This window comes from Mugil cephalus, chromosome 1 (genome assembly GCF_022458985.1).
Source record: "Mugil cephalus isolate CIBA_MC_2020 chromosome 1, CIBA_Mcephalus_1.1, whole genome shotgun sequence".
Lineage (NCBI taxonomy): Eukaryota > Metazoa > Chordata > Actinopteri > Mugiliformes > Mugilidae > Mugil > Mugil cephalus.
This window is the reverse complement of record NC_061770.1, coordinates 41,082,330-41,109,481: the sequence shown is the minus strand read 5'-3', so window position 1 is coordinate 41,109,481 and position 27,152 is coordinate 41,082,330. Positions and strand designations below refer to the sequence as shown.

Below are 27,152 nucleotides of genomic sequence, written 5' to 3'. Positions count from 1 at the left end.
TTGTTGTTATGTGTTGGATGTTCTTGTGGGAGCGGGGACTCTGTGAACTGAGGGAACTGATAGCGCGGCTGGTTAGTGCGAGCGCGGTGCCGGAGATGCAAGTCAAACATGAGGGGGGATTCTCAGCCGGGGAGGGTCTCCACGTTCCTGAGGAAGGAGACGCTTACAAGGCTTAAACGCAAATTGCAGACATAAAATGCCAAGCGCCGAAGCCAAATTTGTCCCTGTGCAATACGTAAGCAAATTTTCGGAGCCACAAAATTCTTGTTGTGGATATGAGAAGTTGAATGAAGGACAATGTTCCCCGTTGGAAAAGTATTTCTTTCACTTCTTCTGTTGATTCGATTAGAACCACATACTGACTCCTTTCTCATTATTTGATGTCGTGAGCTGGAGGAAAATTCCTCTCCATCACGGAGCTGCCCAGCTTTTTTAAACTGTGACCGTTGCATTCCTGCTGTGTTCATTCTCCTACCGCACTAAGGTAGTGACAGTCAGTTTTCCCCCCGCGAGTACCGAGCCTGCTCGGCCGGCCAAGGTTCACCGCTGACTGCTTTAGATCCTGGTGAGTAAACCTCAGGGTCGGCCTGAGCGCTGTCAATTGCCATTTGCTGACAAACAAGCGCCGCTGATGTGCGCAGCGTGAGCAGAGGACTGACATCTAAAAGGTCATACTCTTAACGTTGTCACATCCAGTGCCAGTGGGCTTCTTCAGGCACCGCTGGCCTTATGAGTCCAAATAAACGCTGTCACGTCATATAGATTCACTTTCAGCTCTCGGCGGGGGCCTCTTCAGTATCAAAGCCTTTGAGTGTCTGTGCTCGTGTCCTCTCCTATGATGTAATTCCTGTAAACAGGCATATTCTGTTTCAAACTCTTGGCCCGAGTCCCCAACATAAAGCCAAAAAGTGTTAATGAACAACTCCTGAGCATGTAAGGCCTCCTTCAACTCTAGCTAAAGGTTCCCTTCAGCTAAAGGAGTACATTCTCCCACTCTGAAAGGCAAAAGTGATCAAAGTCCAGCTGGAATATGTTTTATTAACAGGTGTGGAGCTGCGGTGCATATCAGATGAAGGATGAAGGGTTGAGGGGGCCCGGACTCCTCCGCTTTACCCCCACATCGCCTCTAATCCCTGTACCTCCTATGCATAATTCATACGGTGTGACAGATCATCGACGACCTGCATCGCTGGAAACTCAGCCAATGGAGCAAGAAAGTGGAAGCTACTTGTCAAATACAGGCACAGCCAGCTTTATTTACTTCACTGCTACGATAACTGAACTCGTCCAAGGGCTCATGTGCTGTAATGTAACTGGCTTGGCCCGAGACTCCAGTTTGGTACGGAGACATGCTTTTGCGGGTTTGATATTTCCAGTATTGTATCATTTTCAAATGTTTCCCTTTTCCTTTTGGGCAGATTTCAAAGCATGCTTCGCCCCCTCTCTGCCTGTATAACTTTAATTTCAGTCTATGCGAAAAAAAAAAGTAATAATAAAATAAATAAAAAAAATAATGCGCCATTAGCGGGGACTCGAGTGCAGCCTCGGGGATGGTGTTTTCTGCTTGATCGGTGCTAAATGGTGTGCACACACAGTGGTGGGTGCTTGGGGTGGATGTTTCTGACATGAACCGCCCTTTACAGAGTTACAGAAACATGAGAAAGGGAATAAAAACGAGTGGCGAGGACGCGATAATTTCGCCTCGATTATCATTTCGCTGATTTTTACAAACGAGACGCGTGACAAAGCGCCACTTGACGACCGACGCCTCGACGCTAAACCGACACAAAAGCTCGAGCAGCACAAACAGAACGGAAAGCAAAACAAAGCAAATCACTTTTCCGTGTCTAAACGGCAATCACAGGCCACCGACGAGGACCACTCCCGATGAGTTTTGATTGAAGAGAGCTGTTCTCTTTTTGTCTCTGTAACCGCGGGTCCCTGTCCATTCATCAGCGGCTGACTAACCATTAAGTCACAGAGGTCTGCAACGACTTCTGCAGCGGTCGGCTCCAGAAGGCTGTGTACAATTTACGCAGTGTTCGCAGAGTTATAGCGGGGAGCTGTTGAATATTCATGGCGATGTGTCCCCCTGCCATCCCCCGGGTGGGTACGGCAAATGAAAAACCGCATGAGATCACTTACTGTCTCTTTTTTAAGAAACGGATCTGTTGAGCATTGGGTGAGTCATCGTCAGCTCATTATATTTCTGAGGACTTATTTAAAGACAGTGCGTTTGGTCGATACTTAAACGATTAAATAATTTTCGTTTAATGATTTACAAAGACGTGTACAGCAGTTTCTACGACGTAAAATAACTCTGTCAGTGAGTGATCTTGAACACTGGGTATTTGTGGTAGACTCGTTTCATACCAAAACCCTTACAAAGAATCTGACAGTGACAGGTTTTCCCATATATTTACCTGCAAATCCGGCCTCTTCTAACATGCAAACATATCAGAAACACTTGTTGGACTTCATTCCACTCTTGAGACATCTCACTGTAGGATTTTATTTGTCAGATGCGAGGCCTGCCGAGTGATCCTGAGAAGCGAGACCACCTGCACTTACTTACGTCCCAGAAGTCCAGGAGCGAGGGTCTGAGGAGGCTCGGAGGATTAACTTACGACTTTTACAGCTCAGTCGGCACACGCTATTATACCTATTCAATCACAGTTGCGTCTGGACTAAATATAAAAAAAACAGAGCGTACGCACATGTACACACACACACACACACACACACACACACACACACACACATCGCGCCCTGCTCGACCCAGTTATAAAGCAAACTGTCACAAGCCCCGGTGCTTATGCATGTATGTGTTTCTCTTCATCTTTGGGGAACCTCTGAAGTTTTCCATCTGTAAGGAGGAGTGAATCTGTGATCACCCAGCAGTGTAATGAGGTGAGATAATCTCTTCGGATTCAGAGAGCTGGCGGCGATGGATGCTGGTAGCAGGGATTTTACAAACCAGGCTTCCCAGACGACTGGGACACGGGTCCCTATTAGGGAGCGGCCGCGATGGAGAGATTACTTCAATAACACGGCCAGACAATGTGGTGCAGCTCAGGATTCTGCTAATATAATTGTCACAATAAGCCTTTCAATTGTAAAGTTGAATATATAACGGTTGTATCAGAGCATTTACAGCCAGCGGCAGCTCCCACCAAATCTCTGAGAAAGGGAGAGTGGACAATAGTGGACAATGTTGCTATAATGGCTAAAGGTCACGTGTTAAATGGGTAATTTAACAGCAGGCTAGCTAGTCTTTGTAGCATTGTATTGACCAGTTGGTTGGCTGTTTGACTCGAGTCGCAATACCAACAATAACCTCTAGATTGGTGCCATTACACCACCTATTAAAATGACATTTCTCATTCTAAGATAAATTACCCTCTCATTAAATTGTGGCATGTTCCTGACCTTTCCTGACTGGTTCCTATTCCAAGAAAAGCTCGGCCAGTGGCACATTCCTGACATGTTGCGTTACCCAGGAATTTCTTGATTGCTAGCTAACTGGCTGAACTGTGACTGAAAACAAAAAAAAAATCCTGCCTGCATCGCAGCATCTGCAGTTTAACGTGAGAGTCTATGAGAGCGATCCACGTGTTTTGCAGACATGTTGAAATCTCAGCATGTCAGGCCCGCAGTACTCCGCGGACCGCCGCTTTGTGCTGATTAAACTATATTCGCGCGCACGTGGATCGTCCGCAACAGTTAAAGTCAGTGAAAGCTAGTCGAACATTATGGTTGAATGTGGTAGGAGAAAAAAATCCCTCTCTTTCTCCCTTTGGCAGACCGCCGTTACTTCACCCCAGTGGAGAAACCACCAATGTTTAAACAGCCCATAAATTTGAACCCTGCCGCTGATTTGCTTAGATCAGTGTAAAGACCGGAGTGAAACGGCTAAACACCTACCTCGCTAATTAAAATGTAATCACTCGTTTGTTTAATTTGTACAAAAACTGGATTGTTAAAACCAAAAGTTATGGTTTTCAGGACAATTATGTACCAAAGTATTTCTTGACTCCCTGTAAACTTCCCATCGAGAACGAGAGACGAGGTAAATTATGTTTTACACAGGAAAATGGATGAGATTATTTCCTGGAATGTCAAAAGACTGCGTCATAGAGACCGTGGTTCCTACTGCATGTTTTAATTAGCTGGACCAGCTCATCTTGCATCGTGCCCTTACATTGCATCTTACGCTTTCTAATCTTCCATCTCATGTTTCACTGTTGTCGTTGGGTTTTACCTTCTCACGGCTAATCACAAAAGAAGACGTGAAGCAGGTGTACTTACAGGTGGTCCTGAAACAGAGAAGAAGAAAGGAAATGATTAGTGCGATTTCAAAAAACACAGATTGATCATCAATGGAAGAGGATTATTTCTTTGGATGCAGGAGGTTCTCTCAGCTACAGCTATGTTATAGAGCAATATGGTAAAAGACTCCTATCGATTTTCCATGCAGTTGGGCCACCAGGCCTGGCGATCACATTCTACATTTGTAAGTGGTTCTGATTTCACTACAACAAGGGGTTCCTCGCTTGTTAAACCCCCTCCGCCCCACCACACGTTTTTTTGTGAGGTGACACTCCTCTTTTTTTTCTTCTCCCCAATTACTGCTGCTCCAAGGACCGTATGCTGGTGCACTTCAGGGCTCCCCAGAACCCTGCAAATCATTTTAGGGTTTTTGGATTCTTATTAAAAAGGTACCCAGCTGCTTCGACCCAACCTTTCCAAGTCCTAATGTCCTTGAACTGTTCTTCTTCATGACCAGCGCAAATCGCTCCTGCAGCTGGGCCATTTAGAGGGGCTGTGTGCTTGAGGCTTGCTGGGCTGCACTTCTGTAGCATTGTTTTTATGGATGGTTGAGTTACAGTAGACCACTTAGGTTTTAATAAACCTGCACCACTATTTTTTCTTTTCTTTTTTGTGTGTGTGTGTGTGTGTTTGACATGTCCAACTGTGTTGAATGACTCAGAACAAGGGTTTCAGTTGGCAATTATCGAGAATCAAAGCAATAATGTGATAAAAATGAACAATTTCCTGCAAAGCACATAACAGACACCTCATATGTTTTAGGGGTTATGTCTATTACAAGTTATTGATGGCCTAAGTTAAACCAAAAAAATATTATATGATGCATGCAGAATTAAATATTGTAGAGTGTGACATCATGTTAAATAATGCATCCTCAGAGCTCCATTTTCACTCAGTCACCACGGCCAGGTTTCAGTTCCCTTTCTCAGACTGCTACTTCAGGTCATTTCCTGACAAATTGGTCCACCTCCTGCTTCTGCTTGGTAGCTCAACTCAATGGCACAGGTTGTGTAAGGGACATTTGATTGTTCACATTATGAGGACACAAAGCTCACAAGGCATCTGCAGCTAGGCTTCCATGGTCACTTTCTTCCAAAGGTCTTTTTGCTTTTGCTCACACTTGAAAGTCACTATGTCTACATCAAAGATTGGGAAATGTGTTCCTTGCATTGGCCAAACTGACGCTATTTTTTCAACTTTATAGCCAGAGTCACATGAAGATGCGTTATCGATGACCCGACCACACTACCTCCACCAGTTACAAGGAAATGGATGATGCACTTCATTCATTAATTCATTTGCTGTAACCGGGTCACGGGGGGGCTGGAGCCCATCCAATCAAGAGAGGCGGGACCCCCCCGGAGAGTGTGAAATGCTTGAAGGGCTAACACAGAGCGACAGACAACCATTCACACTCACACCTACGGCCAATTTAGAATCACCAATTAACCTAATGAGCGCGTCTTTGGACGGTGGGAGGAAACTGGAGGGGCCGGAGAGAACCCACACATGTAGTGGTTGGCATGGCAACTGGTGGTTATGTCACATCCTGTTTCTATTGCACCAAATAACTGAGACAAAACCTACCCCAAAAAAAAATAAATAAATAAAAATGACACTTGAACATACATCAACATTATATTACTACCTAAAATCAGTGGCATGTCTAGTTTGAATGGTGCCCTGGGTGAGATTCGCCTTGATGGCCAAATAATGTGTTTTTTTCTTTAATTACTTTTTAGAAATCATTTCACACAAAACTGTCGGATTTTTACACAAAGTTGTTCTCCTCCCCCTCGCGCCACACCCTTTATAATGGCATGGGTGGATCCCCACATTGCCCATGCCAAGGACTGTCCCTTCCTAAAATGACGGAAACCATCGTTAAAAATATATATATATTATATATATTTTACTGTTTTATTTTGGCCAAGAGTCCCATCCACTGACATGGAGGAGGTGGAGCTTATGACCTATACTGCAGCCAGTCACCAGGGGGAGCTCTACTTGCTTTAGCTTCACTTTTGAGGAGCTGTTCTGCCTCCCATATTTATACAGTGTATAATTCTCCAAATATATAAAGTTAACCTGTTGATAATCTGTTCCCTAGGCAATTCCCTTGGTTTTATTGAGGGGCAGAAACATGCCAGAAGCAAAAACAGAGTCTGAAAAAAAAATAGATGTGGGCGGAAATGTGATGGGCAGTGGCACTGAAAAGCACGGGTCAGTCTCGGTCATGTTCTTTTATTCAATGAACTCACTGTCAGTAAAGTTTGGTGGAGAAAACTACTTCCAACACATTTGACACTCCACAGTGGGTAGAAACTACTTTGCACATGCCAAAATAAAGTTAGATTCTGACTGATGTAGTGGGGCATTTATCTTGTTGGATCCTTATATTTGACGTACGTGTAAACACAAGCTGGAAGCTCTGATCAGACGATTATAATCGGATTGAACTAATACTTTCCACGTGAATGCTGCTGTATTCTCATCTTGTCCAACCTGCTCCAGTTGAACATCAATTCCTCCATTTGTGAGCGCAGGTATCTGAGAAACAAGTCCTGATTATTCCCGTAGGGAAAATATGTGAGGAAACTTCTAACAGTTTCCAGCATTGACCACCTGCTAGAACAGTTTGAGACTGTACCTTTCACTGCCACAAAACCTTTTTCATCCTAAACTGTCAAACCACACTTTTCCTTTCCATATGTTAACCGGTAAACAAACAAGCCATCCTAATGAAGTATCCCATTCATTTTATAATGCATAGGTAAATATCCTCTTTTTCCTATTTGTTCTTACTGTCAGCCGCAGCCAAGTCTGGGTGAGAGCCCCCTCCACCTTCCTCCAGACCTTTGTAGATGGGCGAACTGCAAAACACCTCACCATAAATTTGTGGGAAACTCTCGGCAGTTACTTTTGGTTAAAGTGAATCATGAATTAAATATGCCTCCCTTCAACATCCACCAGTGTTGGGGAGTTAAAAGAGGGAAATTGGATTTGCAGGAGGCTTACAGTGCAGAATTCAGCACGTCTGTGCCTATCAAGGTATTTTTCAGCCGTATAAATAATGTCTCATAAATATATCTTTTCATTTTTCCGCCAGTGACAAGGTACACAGTTTGACACTAGGTTCCAATGATGCTGCGTGGTGCAGTCGCGAGTTGTTGTTTTGAGTGCTCGTGGGCTTTCCGACCGAACCCTCTCCACCTTTTAAGCTCGCTAACGCATCTCAGCTGTGAATTTAGTAGAAATGACTGCGCTATGATTGCATGCTAATATGCAGAATCACGCTGGGAGTGTTGAAAGTGCCAATATGAGAATGACATTTTCTGTGCGAAAACTTCAAAAGGCTCGCTCTCATCACGAAACGCTTTTGAAAAGGCTGCATCAGTGAACATGGAGATAAAAAGCTGGTGTGTGTGCACCGACAACGTACTTCATCCCACTGAGTACGGTAATGAGAGCTTTTATTCAAAGTGTTAAGGCCTCTCTTTCCGACTGCTCCCCGCTGTCTGTCCTTAGCAGACCACTGCACCTATCCAGCAGCTGACATCATGAGCGGGCATGACCGTTTGTTGTTTCCGATTGGTTTGTCAAGAGGAAGCTATTCATATTCTCCACATTTGCAATGGATGAACAGAAGGTAAAGAAAAGAAAAAAAAATGTCCGTGCACAATGGTGCCATTTGAAATTTGCTGGCACGGTGGATGTTTATTGGAAAGTTAAGCGGTGCATAAACAAAGCCGGGTTGGTACTTCAGATCTGCAGCCAACCAGAACATTGAACTGTTGTCTGACTGTCATTCGAGTTCCCGTTTTATTCATCTTCCACGGCTTTTAAGCTGCACACTGGATCTCTTGACTATTATGAAACCCAGGAAAAATGAGAAAAGATCAGAGCCACGCCGTAGTGATCCACGTCTCTAAATCCTACATTAATTTGGCAAACTAAAAAATAAAGGAAGTAACACAATACATATGATACTCAAATAGCGGACTTCAGCTGATTAGGTTTAATTCCCATGACTTTAAAAATGCAGTGTACGAATTTGGAGGTGAAACCAGCCCCCCTCCCCCCCCCCTTCACCATTTACAGACGCACTGTTTGTTTCTCAGGCTGTGAAACCAAACCGCTCCCTTATTACTCTTCCTCACTCAAACCCAGGACTCCAGTTTCTTTTTTTACAAGGCCAACAGTTTTGTTCCAAGGCATTCGCTGTGCTCTGCCGCGCTGCACTCTCACTGCAGAACAGTGACACACTCCAGAGCCCATTATCGCCCTCGCTATCAGGTGAGCCGAGCGTGGATGTGGCTCCCCCCGCCAAGTACACGTTTCTCGCTGCGAATTCAATTTGTGGCGACACTTTCCATCTTGCGGGGGTGTCACTGCACAACATGTCCTTTTTTTTGTTTTTTTTTTTCCCTAGACACTCAGGGCACTCCGGCCGCGCCAAGTTTCTTGAGTCAGCTTCAGGGGAGGGTGTGTGGGAGGAGGTAGTGCGGAGATGGGGAGGGGGAGTGGAGTTCCCAGACAAAATACGACAACTTGAGTTTGTGTAGGCCAATGGGCGTTGGGTTAAAACATACACTGGAGCTGAGCATATGTAGATCGTGTCTGGAGGGCTGGAGCGTCTCAAACTTTAGGTGTCATCATCTCGAGCCAGTTTGGGCGTCACTTCTGCTCGCTCAGTTTTGCTGTGAAAATCGAGTGTTTCTATAGTGACTGAAGCTCAAACAGACCAAGCGAACGTCGAAACCACCAGGCCACAAATTACACATCTATAACCTATTTTGGCCTCCAAAGATATACAGTGTACTTTTACATGATTGCAAGTGTAGTATGATTTGCTGATGTCCTGCTGAATTATCCCTTAAACATTTCTGGGTTGAGACTGGTGTGATCGCTGATCCAAATAGACACAAATGTGCATACCAGGTTCTCCATTGCGGCCTCTTCTTCCTCGCTTTCCTGGAGGTCCTGCAGAAAAAAAGAAGAAAAAAAGAAGAATATAATACAGTTTGGTCAGTAATTTAATTGTCTCTTTGTTTGTGTAAGTTTCATATCCTTCAAACATTCTCACAGTCAAACTGACCGACACCAGCGCGAGGAAGAACCACTGCAGAATGTTGTATTTGGACAGTAAATGCTCCTTAATCTGAATGTTTATCGAGTGTTTAGAGTATTATTTAGACGTAAGGCGAGACAGGAGAAAGTGAGGCCGACGTGGCCGCTCTACCAACTTGTCATCTCAATCCCTTTCTCCCTTCGATTCCAGGTTTTGTTTCAACATGGGTGCTTTGGATTTTTAATTTGTTTACGTAGACTGTGTTTTTCTGTCAAAACCATCATGCTGCTGAAACTCAGCTGGAGGAGTAAAACAATTACACGCTTTGCCACGTTAAACAAGTTAAAGGCTTGACTAGGTCATATTTGTTTGCAGGTACTCCGCATTAAAAAATAAAGGTGTTTTTGCTAAGTGGCACTTTGTTTTTGTTCACGTACGAAAATGGCCAATGGTTGTTGCTGTGATAGTTGCAGAATAGTGGGGCTATTTTATGAAAGCAGAAACTATGTAGGCTCCACCGCTGAGGATTACTTGCACTGGATGGATAACAGGTAGGAAGTAAAACTCTGCCTTCCACTCACTATTGATGGGGGACCTCATGCTTCTGTGGAGCATGGTCTCAAAATCAAAATGTTTGGACCAGGCATTCATGTGGATGTTACTTAGACACGCACCACCCACCTGGACCAGACCAGGCACCCCCACCCCATAGCCATGACCCTCCTTGATGGGAGCAGCCATCCCCAGCAGGATGCAGCCTGACAAAAACGATTTAAACATGAAAAACAGCTTAAGGTGTTGACCTGGCCTCTAAATTCACCAGGTTGCCAAATGATCAAGTATCTGTGGGATGCACTGGAACAAGCCTGATCCACAGAGTCCCACACTCCTCAAACAATAGGACCTAAAGCCCCCAACCAACAATAATCTGATGAGTCACAACTGTTTTGGACGCAACAAGGGAGACCTACACAATATTAGAAAGGTGATCATAATGTTATGCCTGCCTGATCCTTGTTATAAAGTAGCACCTATGTCAATGCTTTTCAGTTTGTTTCTTCACAGTCTTCCACGATTCTGTGGAGTAGATGGCGGCCAATACAAGTTTAAAAAACTAGAACACAAGGAAGATACAATCCGTAACAGAATCTTGATTTTAAGCTGAGAGTCACATGGTTTGTTTAACAGAACCACATTCAATGAAATCACACAACAAGCCATTTTGCCTTTTTGCTTCAAAGTGAGGATCATCTGACATTTTGCAGCCACACAGACGGGGATAACTCTACAGGTAGCTACACATAAACTTCATAATAATACATTTCATATTTTTTATTTTTTTATCGACGGAAGCCTTATTGAAAATAGGTGTAGTCGCCCTTTAGAGAGGAACTGTCAAGAACTAAAGCGGCACAAGTAAGACAAACTGCCTGGTTCTGCATCACAGGAAATAAACCGATCCAATTTCAGGGAGCAGTAATGCAGAGAACATTATTATGCAAATCATTTTCAACCTTCTTTTGACCTCCATTCAGTCAAAGAATGGCACTTAAGTCATGTTCGATGTCGGAGATAATCACAGTGATGTAATGGTCGCGGTGAAACTTTCTGAACAGACTGCAGAGTTCAACATTAATTGCATGGATGTCAACAGTTGCTGCGAGGGATGAGCTTTTGTCTGTATCCACAAAACAAAAGGTACAAATACAAAACAATCACACTAATTACTGATCTAGATAACCCGACCTGACCCACTATCCCCTTTGAGAATGTCATCTAATCAACCTTCCTTTCTCTGTTTGCCAGGGTTTTCCACCACGTATATAAGAACAAAAGTAAGCAAGTTAGGAGCTAAAAAAAAAAAAGAAAGAATAATCCACTTTACACTACCCTTGACTGATTTATGACATTCCAGATGTGTTATTGGGGTGCAAAATGTTGCACAGGATTATGTTGCACAACTCTTTGTGTGATGCTTGGTCCTCAATTTGATCCCACCGCTTGGCTCGGATTCAGCTTCCATCTCAACTCCTTTTGAACAGCTTCCAGGATCATGTCAGGCGCTGCCAGTGAAGGGTCCAGGCACAGTTTAAAGTATGTAATCACAGGTGGAGTTTGACTCTCTCTTTACTATGGTTCACATCAACCCTGGTTTCTCTATAGATTTGTGTTTTTTGTTTTTTTTTTGAGGCTTTAAAAGAAACAGAAGGAGGTTTACGGCACTTGGCACTCACTTCATTACTGCTCACTTTGAAAATGACACTCGACACCTCCGAGAGGAACGTTCGCTGTGACGATACGACATCCTCCTGATTTCGGTGGTATATTTTTGACAGCTGCTAAGACAACCTTCCCCACATGGGACTTTTAGGTCCAAACTAAATACCCTACAATATTTTCAGATATCATCATGATTCACTGTATTCCTCGCAATATTTTTCATTCTGATTATAGACTGTAAGGAGAGACTGCCAACCTATACCAGCGCCGTGGAAAGACTTGCGAGAAAGTACGGTTTGCCAACAATAATATATCAGTTTAGAAAACACAAATGAAAGAATAACTGACAACGTCTATAAGCACCACTGAAACAGATTTTCAGATGTACTTAAATTTCCTACGGAGGAAAAACAGCCCAAGACTTCTGGTTATAAATGATATCAAAAGGATTTAAACTGGATCCTACAGTGATGAAAGACATTAAAGCAAAACATCATTCTTACTTAAAAACTACTGGCAGGTACTGTAATAGTCTGCGTTTTCCTCACAGTATCCCAAGCATGGTCATGGAAGAACGGTTTGAGGAAAAAAACAAAAAACACGATAAGGGTCAGTAACTATGGCCAATCTGCTGAAACCTTTTCAGCAGCATTTGCATCTGAAAGTGAAATAAATCAAAGTGAACCTTGCGTCCAAATGTTTAAATATTTGGTCAGACACAACAAATTGGATCCCGTGGTGTTGCCTTACATTGTGTTTTTCTTTTGATAGTAAGCAGCAGAAAGACATTTTATAAGCCAGGTTTTTTTTTTTTTTGTAAACCATCGATGAGGTTATCCCCACAGGAAAATCTAAATTTGGTTATCTCGTAACTGTTCATGGCTTATTTTCAATGTGTCCAAGTAAGATGGATTCCCCAGACTTTCCCCAGTTTTACTTTGTGTTAGCGTGCTAACAGGCTAAACAAGAGTGGACACAATGAAGACGAAAACCTGCTGAACATATCAATGCTTTACTTTGGTGTTTTTTTGAGATGTTACGCATACTTCACATGAGGTCATGTGTACATGACAAAAGTCCATATGAGCAGCATACTTTTATGGCGTTCATGTTGTTTGCAGACAAAGGTGAGTGGAAGTGGAGGTAACTCAGTTGAGTAAGATTTTGACAGATTTTTTGAGTAATTTTGTATGTCTGAGGAAAAAATATTTATGTACAACCACCTCAACCTTTCATTTCAGCCTTGATTTCCTACATTAAGTTACCTAGTTGTTAGCTAGCTAACCGTTAGCCTCGGTGGCTTTGAGATGCCACTGAGGCTAACAGCTTAGCAAGCTCTTGCAAGCTAGTTGCATGACTGCTTGATTGACTTCAACGCCAAATATTTTGCGCACATAAGTTCTGATAGCAGCATTAGCATGTTAGTGTAAGCACTGAACTCATGTCACCCCTACTCCTCAGTGTTTCCTAACCTAGCTGATTCTTAGTCAAACAATGAACCATTTAACATCTCCAAAGTAATCAGTGTACCTGTCAGTCTGCTGTTTATAGATTGTGTCTTGAACCAGGCTAGCTGTAAAAGCAGCATGAAACCATAAGCACAGTCCTTTCTTGTCTGAAAATGCATTTTCTGCTTTTGCAGGAATTGTCACACAACATTGGGTTTTTACATTCCATGTTATGTTTATGGTTCTGATAGCAGAAGTCGTTTGAATGCTATTCAGCACGAGGGAACCCCTTGTAGCTGGCAGCGTTGTAGCACATGCTGTTTTAAGCTGTGAATGTATTGCATAGATATTATCAGTTTCAATATTATTTCACAATTGCTTGACATAACAAATATCTTGTTTGTACTTCATGCAACTGAGACAAAGTTGCCTTTTACATGTAGCATTACCCATCATCCATAAAATATTCATTGGCCCACAGCAGCTAAGCGCCAGGCTTCCATTTGTCTTTTTTCCCCCAAATCAATCAGTTTTAAGTGAAGCAGGCCCTGCCGGACTCATTTACAATACCGGCATTGTTTCAGAGCTTGATATACATAATCAGACCACTCAAAGCTCCTCTCATAAAATAATACAGCTATTCCCCAGAATAAAAGTCAAAACGTATGCCAAAAATAGCAAACTGAGTACCAGCAGCAACCTCCAAAGCAAATCAGGTTTGAAGAGAATTGGCTTTAGACTTTAGTTAAGCCCAATTGCACCTTCCTGGGTAAAATGAATGAATTCTGAAACTGCAATCAATAATCATAAGGAGTTTGTTTTCATTTCAGCATGTTGAAATGCCATCGTGAGTGAAGCTTAAAACTTTTGATCCGAGACACTCTCTGTGCAAGTCGCTGCGGTCGCTCTTAATGCAAATGAAGACAGCAGAGTGTACTTTTGTGTTATAGTTCAAATATATCAGTGGGTGCTGTTCAAGCAGAAACAAAACCTAAAAATCACAGTTTGTTGCATTAATAGAAAGCGAAGCCTCTTACATTCGAACACCTGCTTGAGATAAAAGGATTTTTTTTTTTTTTTATGTTTGATTCATTCGGCTAAATGTTCTCCATGGTTCATTTTGAGGCAATTTCTGTTTTGTGTTTTAAATAAATTGCTAATTTCACGCATGCCAAGAACACCACACACACTGATCCTACTGTTTATGTACGTGTCACATAAACGCAACGTCCAGCATGAATGTTTGGCAGAAAGGCCAGAGTGGTACAATACTTCCAGGTTTTCAGAAACTGATGTGAAATTGTATTTCTGGCTTTTGGTACGGTTACGGTAAATTTCACAACAACAGAGAAATAAATGGTCTTCAGCCTTCCTTCAGAAAAAGAATTAACCAAGCAACTTTGTTTTGTTCAATATTGCACAAAAAGGATTTTTGCCTCCAATTTCCCCATTTACAAAGGGTGAATGATAATGGTTTAATCATAGCGTCATTCTAAAGCTTTCTGCATTAAAACGCCATCAGCTGTGCAGTATATAAAACACACTGGACCATATCAACGAGGCTCTAACTCCATTCAGATCTTAGAACAAGGTTTCTCAGTTTAGCTTGAAATGTTCAAAATATTTCTAGAAAAATTACTGATGATCAATGTCTTTATAGGCATTCCAGGGATTTCAGAGGATTTAGTCAAAACAGACTTTATTATAGTCCATTTAATCCCACAACATGGATGGATGAGTTTATTAAACCTGGCAACACTTGGCTACTCAGGTCAGCGGAACTAAGGCTGCACAAAAGCTGGCTTTCTACTGTACAATCATTTGTTACTTTACAAGTACATTTTTGCGGAACCGTCTGGCGAAGACAAACACGAATCCGATCCAGAAACCTTATTATGCCGCATGACAATGAATAAATCAATATATAAAATGTTAATTCGTGGAACACTGTGCCCACTGTCTAAAGGGAAAAAATGGAAATTTAACCACAGTATTACCCCGTCTATGAATGTCACTCTTCTCTTCATCCTCGGGTGGATGTGTATTGTAGTCAGAAATATGAAAGTCTAACAGCAGAAAGCCTCGCTTGTCGAAGAATTATGTAATGCGTGTGCTTTTCAGTAGGAGACCATTTCCCTCCCCTCAAGAAACTGACAGACGAGAAGGTCTAGATTTAAATCTTAATAACGGGGCTCCCACGAGGCACTTGCTTCATTCAGTAGTTTATCAAACTACTGCAATAAGGTCTTTGGGGTTAAACAGAGTTTAACCCCAAAGAAGTTCATGTGTGTTTCTCTAACACCATTAGGAAATCAAACAGATAGCAGCACATCAAGATAGATGAAGATCTGGACCATGTCCTCGCCAGTTTCAAGCCTCTCCAGATCATCAGTCATGGGTACCGTTGAGCGAAGGAGGAAAGTCTTCTCGAACTTGTGACCCACCAAACCGGCCCCTCAAGAGAAGCCCTTCCACTCTTGACCCTAACTACTCTTCCTAATCCCCTAACTTCCTGAAATGCTTTCAGCTGAAGATAGATGAAGAGGAGGCAAAAAGAACAAAGAGTTTCCTCTCGTAAAGAGGACCTTAAATGCTGGTACTTAAATTAGCAGATTGTTCCCTAAATGTTTGTAGCATGACCAGTGGATTGCGGTGCTCTGAAGTTAATGCACCTGACCCTATTTAACTGTATGTGCTTGCCTCCTATACGGAAAGCATGCTATGTATTTAAGGGCTTTAAAAGAGGTCAACTAAAGGTTGCAACTGAAAAACTTTTTTCCCCTCCCCTTTCCAAAGGCAGCTACGTTTGCATTGGGAAAAATAATGTATGGGTATGTTTGTGATCCCATTACAATGAGCTTCACTTGTGTCACTGGAAGTTCAGCTCCTGGAAATTGGAGGTAAGTTTCCAAATTCCTGCAATCTGATACGAGGAGCAGACTACAGCATGGTTAGCATGTAACGTTATGCCTTTTCAAAGCGCAACCCTATTATCAGCCTTGTTTAATGGCGGTGGTTCTTTAACTGTCTTTAAATAGGAGCCATGCTGTTTGGGTTTATTTTTCATGCAAGCCAAAAATAAGCTGTTGGATGGTCATACGGGCAGGTTTGAGAGTTAACCTGTTTAAGGAGTGCTAAGCTGCTAGTCTTCGGTGCTAAATTCTGACTTATTTCTCTTAATTGAGCGATTTTGGCAATGCGTTATAAACAGCATATTCTGCAGAAGAATTTCGGGGCCGATTTTAATTTTCCCCAGGACCCACATTTGAATCCTACCCCGACCTAGGAAAACAATGTTCGAATGGATACTCCACATTATTTCCTGATTCTGTGGCATATATCTTCATTATCCTTATTTCCAGCTGTATTTAACTCCAACGCAACAATTTCCTGAATAAATATGATGATTACAGCCATTTCCTAAATACTTATTTGCAATTATATTTAATTTGTTGCCCAGAAAAGAGACCATTGTGTCTGATTTTTACATTTACTCATTGTCCTTTTTTGGGGGAGGGGGGGGAGCGTCCACTCATTTTGTCACCACATAAGATCTTCAAGAGTGCGCACAGAAACGCAGTCTGTTTAATGTGTACGTGTCTTAAATGTTTATTTTCTGTTGACAAAATTTATTTCACTTTTAATCAACTTTTACAAAGAACATCTTTGTATTTCTCCGTAATAAATGTGTTGTTGCAAGCGGACGAGCGTGTGTTTACATTGCTACTCAAGGCAGGGTGATTAGTTAGCTGGAAATTTACAGTAAAGCAAGACATCTCACTGATTAGGCCTCAAATTAAATCTAATGAACGGTCATGAGGAGTAATGAACAGAGTCGCCCACTTTGCAAAACTCATTTTCATTTACAACCTCACCAGTGCTGTTATCTTTATGTTTAAGTTAAAACTAATTCACGGTAGAGGTCACTTGTTAACGTCAGAAAGCCCCGAGGCATCATCTTTCAGGAATCTGAAACTTAATTACACAAAAGGAGGATTCGTTAAGATGCAGAGAGCGGAAATTATTTTCCAAAAACAGAAAATCTCTGTGTGTGTACACTCAGCAGTGGTCAAAGGATGTTGTTAACATGAATTAATTTCTCCATCCATTCCTGATGAATATGGCTGTTTTGAGCCCGCGTTTGTTTTTATGCATGTCTCCGTTTATTGTGTGTTGGATTGTGCACTGTGTTTGTCCAGATGCCACTTATCAGTTCATTAAACTGCGAGTCAATCCATTAGGATGCGAGGAATCGTCTGTCTCTGCTGGCTCCATTAGCACTGCATCATATAGATTGAAACCAGTGTTCAAAATGAATCTATCTCTCCCTGCACCACGAGAATAAAAGAGACTCAATAGTTTTAAAGTAATTGCAGACACTTTTTTTTCTCTCCAGTAAATGCATTTCTACAGTAGTTTTTGTGTTACACTAATACGTCCTCTTAACGCGCACTCACTCAGTCACACTTGACACACGGTTTGAGGGACTGAAAATCATTACGGAACAAGCAGCTCTTTTCTTGTTTTTGGTCAAACGCGAACACACACATACACTCAGACAAGACAAATGACATGAATACAGCCATGGCTGGCAGGCATGCATGGATCATCTACGCTTTTGCTCCGGTTCAGTGTAAAGGCTGGAACACTCCTGAGGAGGAACCGGGGCCTTTGAGAGAGCCTTTTCATCACCTTCAGAGATCAATGTGTTTTCCTCTGGCAACGTTCGGAGTGCTGGGATACTTGAGACCCACCCTGTTAGCTGCACACTGCAATTATCCTCCCCGCAGTACTGACTGCGGTCGAGATGGAAGCAGAACACACTCCCTGATGAGGGAATGTCAGTAATAAGCCAATCGATCGGCCAAGTCCCATCACTTCATGCTACGAGTTAAATTGTTACATGCGGACATCGTGACGGCTCTATCAGAAAGCTTCACTGTATCATAGACATTCCCTGGAATCTAAGCTATGCTGTCCTGCGAGGGACTGTTACTTTTGGGGAACGCTATGATCTTTAAAGGATTTCACAATTTCAACTCTTTAAAATGAAGAAAAAAACTGGGAAAACACTAGGAATAGCCCTGCACGGCTTGGCCAACCCGAAACGTATTCCTCGGTGGAAATTAATGGTTTATTTCGAGTGTTAAACCAAGTCAGACATTTGAACGGCGGCTAAGGAATCCGCAACATAAATAGTACCGAATTTAATTGTCGTGACAAAGTGGTCGACTAAAGCCAACAGTCTGGTCAACTTTCACTGAACCGTATCGCCTTCCACCTGTCCTCCGCAAGAGGACTGTGCACTGCTGGCTGCATGGTTACCAGAGGCTGGAAAGGCCCATCGGGCTACTAAGAACCATTGACCAAGAGTTAATTAATTGACTCAAAATATTCATTCAGAAGGAAAAGCAACCGCAGCCTACCCTCACAAGCATTGATTTGCAGCACAGTCAGCGACTGATTTAAGCTGCTGACCTGATTACGATGGCAAATCAATCAATATTCCTAATTAGACTACGAAGCTGAGGCACAGATAGCTGCATATAAACCTACAGTGTCTGACATTTATTAGTCTCTACAAGATCAACTGATCAAACCATTCAAGCTGGCAGTGTCTTTATTTAACCTTTGGAAATGTAACTCCGTGGCATCCAAAGAAAGTGAGGACACATTGACACGTGGCAAAATGACTCTTTCCTGGGAATCAGCCAGAAGATGCTTTTGAAGCTTATCAAAGGGCGTGTTTGGCGGATACTGCGGCAAGAATACCAATGACGGCATGCGTAGTATCACATAGACAGACCTGCGTGTGCGAGTGTCCACGCCTTTGGCGGCGTGTGCGTTTCACCAAATGGGACGTAAAGTGCGTGGTTAGCATCAAATGATCCCTCTCTTGTTCAAGTTCAAATGAAACTGCTCTGTGTTTAAGACTTCTGTGGCGATTGGATGCAACGCTGAAATCGTGTGTAACCCCATACCTGCTGCTAACAGATGACTTGACTGCTGGCTGACCTCGTCAACACCGGGGATGCGCGAGCCAATATGCACAATATGTGGATGTGTGCGTGGCAGGGGCGTGCGGATGGATTTAGAGATGCAGAGCTAAATAGTACGACCACAGGGCCCCAAACTGCTCAAGGACACTTCTTCAACCAAGTCGCTGGAGAAACGCCAACTGAGCTCAAGTCAGAAACACTGTTGCAGTCCTCAGCTATTTTGATAGCCTGGCATAGTCGGCTGTCCAGTGCCAACAAAATTAAACAAAAGCTCTTCAAGATGTATTTTTTTGCAATCAAATACTATATAATTACATGTAGATTTATATAGAACATATAACATGTCTTGTCTCTTTTTGAAAACATATTACTGCTGTTACATACTGTAATTTGTCACTTCTGTAACAATACCTTTCACTTAATAGAGGTAATTATAAAGCAGATTTCCTGAATTTCCTCGTAGGATATTACTTGCGCTGTGATGGCCCTTTCTCCTTTTGGTAAAAGGATCCCTGAGAAGTTATAAAGATGAATCATATTTTCTCATTTATTTTTTTCTTTTTCTCAACATTTGACAGCTCTACTGCTAGTCACTGGCTACATTTACACAGACAATATTTTGTCAACCCAGCAGAAATCATTCTGATTAGGTTATATTCTGAGGAATATAACTTTTTGTGGCGTGCGCACAGTGGTCTCACAGAGACATCAGATTTGCCACAAATTCCTTACAATTAAAATGATCTGGTCTGATTGAGGTGGTTTCTTGAAGCATTTCTGCTCCAAGTGGGCAAATATTCTGATTATCATCGGAATACTAGCGCCACATAAATCCAGCCACTGACTTTATAAGACCTTTTCAGCATTTCCAAATTCAAATATATCTATTAAATAAACATTTTTATTTCATTTTTCCTTTGTTCTTTTTCACTGTGAATTAACTGGCCCTTTGATCTAAACTAGCATCGTGCCATTATCTGTCTCTGGTCAGCAAACCTGCAATTTCACTAGGAAGCGGTAGGGTCCTATCCCCTTTGATCTGTCCTCCGGTTGTGCAATATTGTTTTTTCCTCCACTCTACTGTATTTCATCCCTGCAGCTCTCGGGGGATTCACTTTCACTGCAATTCAACTTATCAGCCAACCTTGGTGGTCTGAATCTGGTGTTCACTTGAGCGTTGACCGACCCTTGCTGGATTATTCCTGCAACAGTTTGAGCATGCAAGCGTGACGGGTACAGGCTCTTATGTTGGAGATATTCTAGCTTGTCAACAGCACAGGAAAACCTATGATAGACAGGCTGTGAGAGGGATGGGCTAGGAACGAGATCACTTAGTAGAACGAAGGGATGAAAGATTTACAGGCAAAGTGGAAAGTCTAGAGAAAGTTTTTCTGAGCTTGTTGCGTGAAGTTGTTGAATTCATTGTTCATATAAAACTCCTAAGATCCTATGGCTTTTACATTCCAGTTATGTAGACTGGACATTATATGGCAGCTAAGGGATGTTTTTATCATTTGACATGAAAGAATGAGTAACGTGGACAGAATTAAAGTCTGACCCTAGAATTCCATCCAAATAAAAATACTGCACCATAAACTGCCCTCGCTAAAGTGCCAATTTAACCCTCTGTTGGGCACAAGCTGCAAAAAATACAATCCAATTTTTCCATTCAGCACTCCACTGATTCATAAAATAATGGCACACTATGTCAAATCAGCTGTGGTATTATCTGTAAGTAAAGTCCGGCTTTCAGGGAGACCTCATCTCTCCAGACCTGAGGGCGCTGACAGACTGAGACGGATAGGTAGGTGCAGTTATTCACAAAACTATAAGTACCGGCGAGGTACATGTGATAGCCCTGTCTGCATGCACGTATCTACAACACATTAGATATTATGTGCGCCATCATTTCCCAAACTCCCTTAAGAAAACGGGTGAGAACAACCTGACTACACATTTCATTGCTTTCCTAACCGCCCTAAATAAACACAGAACAGAACAGATGAGCTCTGGGAGAATGCTGAAAGCTGTAAGTGTCTCCAAGCTCTCAAAGAGTCCTGAGTGGAAACAAAAATAAAGTGTCATCATTGGGCTGTCGGCCCTAGACTCACTGAGAGCTAAGCCAGCTAGGAGTTTATTTTCCCAAACCCAGGAAAACCCTCTAGATGCTCAGGGATGAGCAGCATTCCTCTCAAAAGACAACCTCAAAACAACTAAATCAAAATGAAACACTCTTATTAGGGATTATTTCAGGCCACAAATCATAGTAATCTTTCCATTATGGTCTTGTAATGATGGCTTGTAAGTAAAAGTAGACACGTCTAGAGCAGGAAACATGCAGCCCAAGTAAAAACGAACTGGTATGAAGGCCAAAAATTCCATGCAATTGACAAAACTCACGTTTTTCTAACCTCTGTCAGACACACACAAACTACTGCACCATCAGTTACTTTTGTGAGCCATTAGCTCCCCTTAATGAGGGCAATTTTTTTTTTTTTTTTTTCACAAAGCACTCACAGTTCCTAACAGGAGCTTCCTCCGGAGCTGAGTCATAGCTGACGAAAAGCTTTATATACACCTCCCTTGTTTTCACTGCAGTAGAGGCAATTTTGCTGCAATCAGTCATGGCACTCTTATAAACAGGCATAAAAGAAAATGCCTTCTTCTTCCCTTGATTCAAATGAAGTCAAGTTAAACAAAACCTACACACATTACTACTTTGAGTTTCTCCTGAGAAGTACCTCAGGATTAAGACCACCAGTTGCATTTGTTTCCTTGTTTTTCCAATTTGTTGCCGTTAAAGAAATAGCTTGACCTTCATTCATTTTTCCTGCTAAAACTTGGATGTTAAGTGAATATGAACCTGCAGGGGCCAATTAGTTTTGCCTAGCACAGAGACTGGAAATAGAGGTAAATAACTAGCCTACTGACACATTTAAAGCTTAATAGCTGGAATCTCTGATGGTTGCCTGGCAGAGCCAAAATCAAGTCATTGCACCTGGCAAATAAGTATTCCAGCAAACAATGTTTAATATATAATATGTAATTATGTTCTCTACCAACTTTTCCCCAGGTCCCATGTAAAACAAACCCCCATTCAAGAAGTCTGTTTAGTAACCCATTTGTTTCCTAGTGTTCCAGCCCGTTTTCCATAGTTACCTGTCCCTTGGTTTTTATTTTCTGTTTTGAATGGATTTCACCCATTACAGTTATGTTGTTTCCTGCATTTGCTTATCTGACCACTAATCCTTCTGCTTCCATTTCATAAAGCAGTTGTGTTTCCTGCCAGCTCGCAATGCAGCCCGGTACCATCTATCAGCATATACTGTATCTAACACGTTAAGTCATGTTGTGCAAGAACGACTTTGTTCCTAGTTTCTCTAAAACTCTATGATGACACAAGAAATGATAAGTCCTAGCCTCCATGCCCTGGGTATTCCCACAACCATTAGCATCTAGACCCAGGGGGATTCTCCCCATCTCGTTTCTTCTCTGGCCTACCCAAAGATGCATACATCAGCGGGATGCGATCGCCAAAATCCTTCTGTTAGCATCAAACATAATGCGCTTTCCATTGATTTCTCTTCATTTAAGTCAGCAAATGCAAAGCACAGTTGAGGTCTCACCATTGTTAGTGCGTCATTACCCTCCAGATCTATCACATTTAGGTGGTGCGCGAGTAATGTGGCAATAAGGTAGCATTTCACGCAGACGTTAGTACTAACTCTGACCCTAGTGCATCATTTAATGTCGTAAAATGACAGACAAAAATCTTAAACTGTGCAGATTTTTACACAGCTTGCTCTTCTAGTTTTCTCCCTGAGGCGGCTAGGCTCAGCATATGAAATAATCTTGGAGGAGCTTAGACCCCCGGAGGGAGCTCGTAGTAGAGTCACTTCTCCTTTGCATCAAACTGGGCAAGCTGAATGGGACTGGGCAACAGGTGATGCTTTCTGGGTGTCTCCCCTTTGTAGGTCTACCAAGCATGCCCAACTGGGAAGATACAATGTTGACCCAGAATTCTCTGGAGGGACCTGGGAATACCTAAGCATCCTTCATTAAGAGCTGGAAAACACAGCTACAGAAAAAGTCTGGAAATAGCTTTTTGTCACTGCAACTTTGGATAAGTGAGTAAAAATAACTGGGAATCCAGCCCGACTTGTCTCTCCCACAAACTTTTTGCGGCCGAGAGTTGGTCTGGGGTCACTGATTATGCCCCAGGAAAGATCTGATCAAACTGATTGGGTGTGCTTTATGTGTTGACGGATAATAGAGTAACAGCGGTGAAGTCATACACATCCTTTGGGTGCTGTGAATTGACTGCGGGACTATTAAATTCTCTTCCAGGGGTATTTTTTTTTTCCTGCGCTGTATTATCAGATTAATATTCTGGCTGCCCAATAGCACATAGCAAACTACTCATAAGTGTCTCACATTACAGAAGGTAAATAGTCCTTAAATATGTAACTTCAACAGATGTCAGAATGGCATTGCTATTGTTCCAAATGACGACCTATTCGTTTTAACACACAAAGTCGAGTTTAAGTAAAAAGAACAAAACCTTGTCTGACTCCTAGAATAAACAAAGTCCTTGATTCAATGTATTCAGGAGTATATTTCTTGACTAACAAAAAGATATCAAACCGGGACACAGTTCTTTGCTCTGAGGCAAACACAATGAAGAGCTTTCAGAAAATATGGCATTGAAGGACACTGTCGTCACCAGAGCCCCGCTGTAAGTGAAACCGAAGGCACACACCGTGAACCACGGCGTCCATCGCTTTCATGCTCTGAGAAACATCAGACGCAGGGCACACGCCACCATGCAAATATAATAAAACCATTTGGAAAGTTTAAAGTAATACGAGGAAATGCATTAGAGTAATTGCATTAACCAAAATATTTGATATTAAATAAGATGGCTGCATTCCATAGTGACTAGCTCATCATGTTTTTGAAAAAATAAAACTAAAAATGCAAATCATGTGTGATGCCCGCGGCTTGGTTGATGTTTGTTCTGCGGTTAACAAAGACATGCAAACACACCGTAACACAATGCCACATGAGAAATGACTGGAGGAGATTGTTCATGATCCCTTGAAGTTCTACAGAAAAGTCAACAAAGTGTGTTATGAAAACACTAAAGCAAAGTCCGTCTGCATCATGTTTCCCCCCTTGTGTGTCAGTCAAACTGACCAAGTCAAAGGTTACAGGAGGCGGCGGGGGGGAGTTCATCCTCTTGGGATGATTTGTAATCCTGACCTGTAGTTTCAGGTGGTTGGAGTGCCATGGTAAAGCTGTTAGAGGGGCCCTTCATCAGAACACATTGTTCCTATTATGGGTTTGATCCTGAAGAGTTTTTACCAAGAAACCCCCAAAAACCTCCATGCTAACAACTCCTCAGCTTTCATGGCATTGGATGCCTTGAAATAAACACCATGCTCATTTTTATACATAACATTAGTCCAAACTAACACAAGTTTTCCTATGATTTTAAAGGAGTTTTGGGGGAAAGTGATAAAGTGCAGATTTGTGACCAGAAGGCTGTCACTTTAAAATCCCATGACTGTCTGTAAAAATACAGAATGCGCAGTGAAACTAAATGTGCAACGCTCTCCCTTCCTTCTAATTTCAAAGTTCCCTTGAGCGAAGAACTTAACCTCCAAGTGCTTCGGTGAAGCTTGTCAGCAGCCCGATAAAGGACTTGGGTTTTACTGGGGCAGCTTGCAGGTGAGACTACAAAGCAGACAGAGAGAGAGCCTGCTCAGCCAATTTCTCCCTGGATAACACGTATCCACATGACGGACTCCTTTGTGTCAAAGTTATCAAAGTATTGCCTTTGTGTTTAGCAAAGCCAGAAGGCTATAGCTTCATATGCAGCTCATCCAACTCTCAGCCACATAATAATAATAAAAAAAACATCCTCGAAAGGTGAAAGTTAAGTCAAACTTACTATAAAACTTTTAAAACCCTATTAATTCATAAAATGCAACATAAAATGTTACAGAAGAAAGCCACCTGCAAACTTCTGGAATATTTGTAATAAACTGTCCACCGTAGGGATATTTAGAGTATAAAGGACAGATGTGAGTGTCGTCAATCACGACATCGAACTCTTGCCAAGAAAGTGAATTTACTGTACATTTCCCAACGCGCCAAACTATTAGGAAATAACTGCAGGAATTATGAACATCCTCCTAACTGTCACTGTTTGACTGCTTAATGCAGAAAGAACGGTTCACAATAACAGAATGGTGTTTCCAAATGTTGGACTTCCATAAATTTCCAGGAACACATGATGTTTGAACAAAAACGTAAAATAATGAAACCATAAAAAATATAATGAACAAGACTTATACTGCATTATAAACTAGGTGCGCATGGGTGTTTCACAGTATATTCAAGTTATCTCTCTGTCCGACTCAGCTAAACTGCATCATTTTAACCACATGTGAATTTAACAGGGTTTAAAGTTTAGTGTAGTGAGCATCTCATTTGGCATCTTAAAGAGGCCTGCTGAAAGTGTTCACAAACGAGAGCCAGGGCGCATTCAAAGAGGTTATGAGAAATTTGACATTTAAATTAAGCTGGACCATCATCATCTCTAACGTCTCTCGTAATGAGCGCGATAATAGGAGATCAAGCTTCTAAATCTGCTCGATTCCTCCATAAATCATAACAAGATACAGAGGGTTCAATTAGTCCTGCTTGCTTAACCTTGGCAGCGCGGAAATTGCACCCCAAAGCAGATACCCTGAACACAATCCGAGGCGTATTTACAATGGAGATTTGGGGAGGAAGCACATACCACTAAAAGGCAAGCAAACTCGTAACCATGGCCGACAAGAACGGAATCGAGATTGTTATTAGATAAACTTAGATAAATTGCCTTCCTGGATGCTACATCCCCACCACCCATTTCTTCCAGTCCAGTCAAAATCCTTCTGCAAACAATGTGACTTTTGACTTAATGGATGTTGGGACAGTGATAAAATCTGTTCTTATTTAGAGCTCATGTGTCCACAAGGAGCCAAGATTCTGTTGTGGATTACCTTCATTGCAAAATGAGCCACCGCACAAACTTCTTAGTCTAAAGAAACGCCAGCGAGAGACAATTCATTTTTCTGCGTACAGCATGCATCCAAGCCTCTCATGTCCACAAAGCATCGACTCCATGTTGCTGTCACCTTTCACAAACTCGCTGTTTAATCAAACTCCAAAGCTTTGGGTTGCTTCATTAAAACAGAAGTAGGCCGGAGTTAATGACACCGAGGAAAGTTTTTGGGTGGAGATCAGATTTGGTCAAATAAAGTGACAAGTACTGCAACTGGCATCTCTTTGAGTCTTGGTTGTTCCATTTCCAATAACTCAAATGGGATTAGACAGTTAGTAGAAAATGCAGCTTTCCTTATTTACAGTAAGGGACCAGTGGAACGTCATCTAGGCCACTCATGCGACACGCACACTTTCCATTCACAGAACGCAAGAGGCCATTAGTTTTGTGCTTTTTTAAAAAGGACACCGTCAGAGATGCCGCGATAAAAGATGGTGCGTTTCGAGCTCTATGTTTTCAAGCAGAAGAAATATATTCTGACTATGGTTTATGTTAAAAACAAACTAAAAGAATGTCCATTTTGAAAGCATATAAGAGATTAGCATTGTTTGACTGAGGTCAAATTGTATTACCTTTAACAAGGTTTTATGAAGAAGGAGAAGCCAAACTTCATCCTAATATTGGACATCGTTATGGGAGTTGAGTTGGCTTTCTTTCTGCTTAGAGGGCACTGATTGTGGGGCTGCTGAAGTCAATTACTCGTTTGAGAGGCAGCATGCTGTTCACATTACAATTGCCATGTTACACCGTTTATTGCGGCTGATGTTCCATGAGAACTTGTACTTTTGGGAAGGAGATGAAAGGAAGGGCAGTGCATTACAGTACTCCTAAAGAAAAGCTCAATTATTTCAAGCCTCCGCGTGAAGATGTTCTGGTCCAAATTCATCCCTGACAATTCTTTCTGAAATCCATCAACCTCTGAAAACCATGGGATGCTGCTTGTAGCCGGCTTCCAGCGTGCCCAGTTCTCG

At 42.1% G+C, this 27,152-nt stretch overlaps 1 protein-coding gene across 15 annotated transcripts in view; it reads right to left on the bottom strand.

The window, feature by feature from the left end:
• The window catches only part of LOC125017430 (collagen alpha-1(XXV) chain), a 147,262-nt gene that overhangs the window by 57,932 nt on the left and 62,178 nt on the right, over positions 1 to 27,152 (bottom strand). For all 15 annotated transcript variants that reach the window (XM_047600595.1, XM_047600606.1, XM_047600576.1 and 12 more), the window contains exons 3-4: positions 9,268 to 9,312; positions 4,309 to 4,316 (exon numbers count right to left, since the gene is read on the bottom strand). In XM_047600595.1, the coding sequence (XP_047456551.1) occupies positions 4,309 to 4,316; positions 9,268 to 9,312 (53 nt within the window). The remainder of the gene's footprint in view (positions 1 to 4,308; positions 4,317 to 9,267; positions 9,313 to 27,152) is intronic.